General features: G+C 39.4%; 1 protein-coding gene across 3 annotated transcripts in view; it reads left to right on the forward strand.

Moving 5' to 3' along the window:
* The window catches only part of cps1 (carbamoyl-phosphate synthase 1, mitochondrial), a 61,803-nt gene that overhangs the window by 15,917 nt on the left and 43,260 nt on the right, over positions 1-2,626 (forward strand). For all 3 annotated transcript variants that reach the window (XM_005723279.1, XM_005723280.1, XM_013908385.1), the window contains one exon: positions 904-1,025. In XM_005723279.1, coding sequence (XP_005723336.1) covers positions 904-1,025 — 122 coding nt within the window. The remainder of the gene's footprint in view (positions 1-903; positions 1,026-2,626) is intronic.

Genomic DNA, 2,626 nt, shown 5'->3' on the forward strand with positions numbered 1-2,626 from the left:
AACTACCAGTTCTTTTGTCTTGGTGGTATTGAGGTCCAGGTTGTTGTGTACGCACCAGTCTGACCGCCTCTGAACCTCAGCTACGTACGCCGTCTTGACACATCAACTGTTAGGTGAGCAGTTCTCAGTGCTTCACTGCAAATGTAATATAACTATACTTTTGTTATTCATAAGTGTTTTTGTCTGCATGCACAAATGCAACAACTGAAAACATTCTTTTTTTTCTACTTTTGGCATCCTTGCTTCACGATGTACTACATTCAAGTGCGTGTAGGGTATAGATGACTTTCCAGCCTACATAAATTTTGCAAGGCATCCCAGCCTGTTTTGGAAATGACTATATTGGTCTGCTCTTTGTAGGTATTTCTCATGGTTGATAACTTGGTGCACCAGATGGTTTGTTACAGATAACCTTGGACTTTCTGGCAAGTTGTCCTTGGAAACTGTTTGTATGTGTGCGCAGATTTTTAAGATTTATTTTTTTGGCTTTTTGCATTTATTAGATAGTGACAGTTGGAAGACAGGAAGGTAGGAAGAGCGAGAGGGGGACGACATGCTGTAAATGACCTGGGGCGCTGCTGTGAATAAAAAGCTTTCAGTACAAGGAGCTTGCACACTATCAGCCTGACACTTTAGACACTTTATTTCAGATAAAATACTTATTTTTCTTTTAGATGAAATGTTGCAATAATACTCTGTATTGTTCATGCACTTGATTTACTTATAATACACTAGAGATCACTGGGTTATTGGTTGCGTGGTTTTTCTCATGAGCAGCCGATCACAGAATAAAATCACATTTTAAAACTCTGACCAATTAAACACATGTCCGAGTTTCGTAATAGTCGTAACAATGGAAGATCATGATGATCCCGTTCTTTGTTTCTTGCTTTTACTTCTCAGGCCCTCTACAGTGGCATGATGAGTGTTGATCAGATCCACCAGCTGACAGCCATAGACAAGTGGTTCCTCCACAAACTTCATGGAATAACAAACGTGGAGCAACATCTTGCAAAGTACAACAGGTAAAGCATGCGGAGTGTTTATTCAAGTAACTTGAACTTACTTAAATAGATATGTACATTTAATAAAAAAATTAAAAAAAAGTAGATGTGCCGTCTATTTGTTTATGGGTGTGGATAGAAACATGAAAAACTGTGCCCACAAATTAGATAAGCCCCAGTCTCTTTAGTCTCTGTGTCTGTCTCCTTTCATTCTTTCTCAGGGTTCCTCGCAACTACCTTTCTCCCCCTCTTTCTCTTTCCTGTCCTTCTGCCCTTCAGCTCTTACCTGGACAGCCCAAATCCAAGCCTTTGTGAATTATCATTGCTCAGCCACAGGTTACCTGGTGCTTTCTTCCGACTCTGCTGTTTAATAATTAATGGCCGGCCGTTTGGTGGGCACCCACTGCTACAGCCTGACACACGGTGTGTTGTTGTAGTTTTCACTTCTTCTGGAGCAGGGGACATGGGGATGGGCAGAAAATGTTAGTCTGCTGCCAGACTGATGGAGTATGGTGCTGAGCACGGGTGGGCTTCATGCTCTGCTGCTCAGCAGTCTTTGTGTGCGTAAGATTTTTTTTTCCTCTAGATTGAAGGGTAATTACAATTAAATCACAAGGAAAAAATATAATACAACATATTTTAATCCTTATTTGTACACTGCATCACGTACTGCACACTCTCTTATTTGGTCAGCTGGCTTAGTGAAAAAAGACACACTGGCTGCATAATGTAACTCTGCAGTCCTCTAAGGAGGAGTCGGGCTCAGACAGAACATGTTGAGACTTCTGCAAAAGTTGCTACATTACGCATTATATGCTTTTATGCAATGGTGTTAACATTTCCAAAGAAAGCTTACTTTTGACCATTTGTTCTATTTTTCCAAAGTTGTTTGCACAAAAGTCAATATGAATATAGTATTGAGTTGTTTTTTTTTTATTGGTACTTGCATTTCTATAAATTAAAATTGCATCATGCTGCCATGGATACCTGGGTATAGATAAACCACAGACAGTCCCTAGCAATTTAATGATTTATGCACACAAATGTAAATATAATCATTTAAAAGTTTAAACTTCAAGGGAAAGTGAGTTTTTAAAACATATTGTGTGTTCATGTGTCTTTGCAATATGTCAGAATACATGGCAACTTTCTATTCACACATAGCCGCAATGGCTCCGGGCAAGTATATGGTGGAGTGTTTTATTTGTGCGCGATGGTCTATTCACATCGGTTCATGGCATGCGAGGGGCTTTCTTCATTCTTTAAACTGCTTTTCCAGACAAAATTGCTCACAACACAGCCAAGCTTTGGGATCAAATGTCTTTCCTTTGATTCTGACTTGCCGCTCCCCTTTCTTGGGTTTGTTATTTCTCAGCAAAGCCACGTGCAGTGGGAGTTAAAACACACTTGACATTTCCAATATTGTTACGCTATAAGGTTATAAATAATTCAGATAAGGAGCAGGAAGAAAAGGCAGTGGTTTACCAGGAAAATAGAATCCCTTATTGTCTCTACCTTGAGTTAAAGAAATACTGCTACATTTGCTTGTTGCTTTGTATGTGGGAGTTGGATGATAAAGTCAATATCAACTTTATAGCAGCATATTCATCTGTTCAGTTTAA

This window comes from Pundamilia nyererei, unplaced genomic scaffold (genome assembly GCF_000239375.1).
Source record: "Pundamilia nyererei isolate P.nyererei 1_Seehausen unplaced genomic scaffold, PunNye1.0 scaffold00009, whole genome shotgun sequence".
NCBI classification, from domain to species: Eukaryota; Metazoa; Chordata; class Actinopteri; order Cichliformes; family Cichlidae; genus Pundamilia; species Pundamilia nyererei.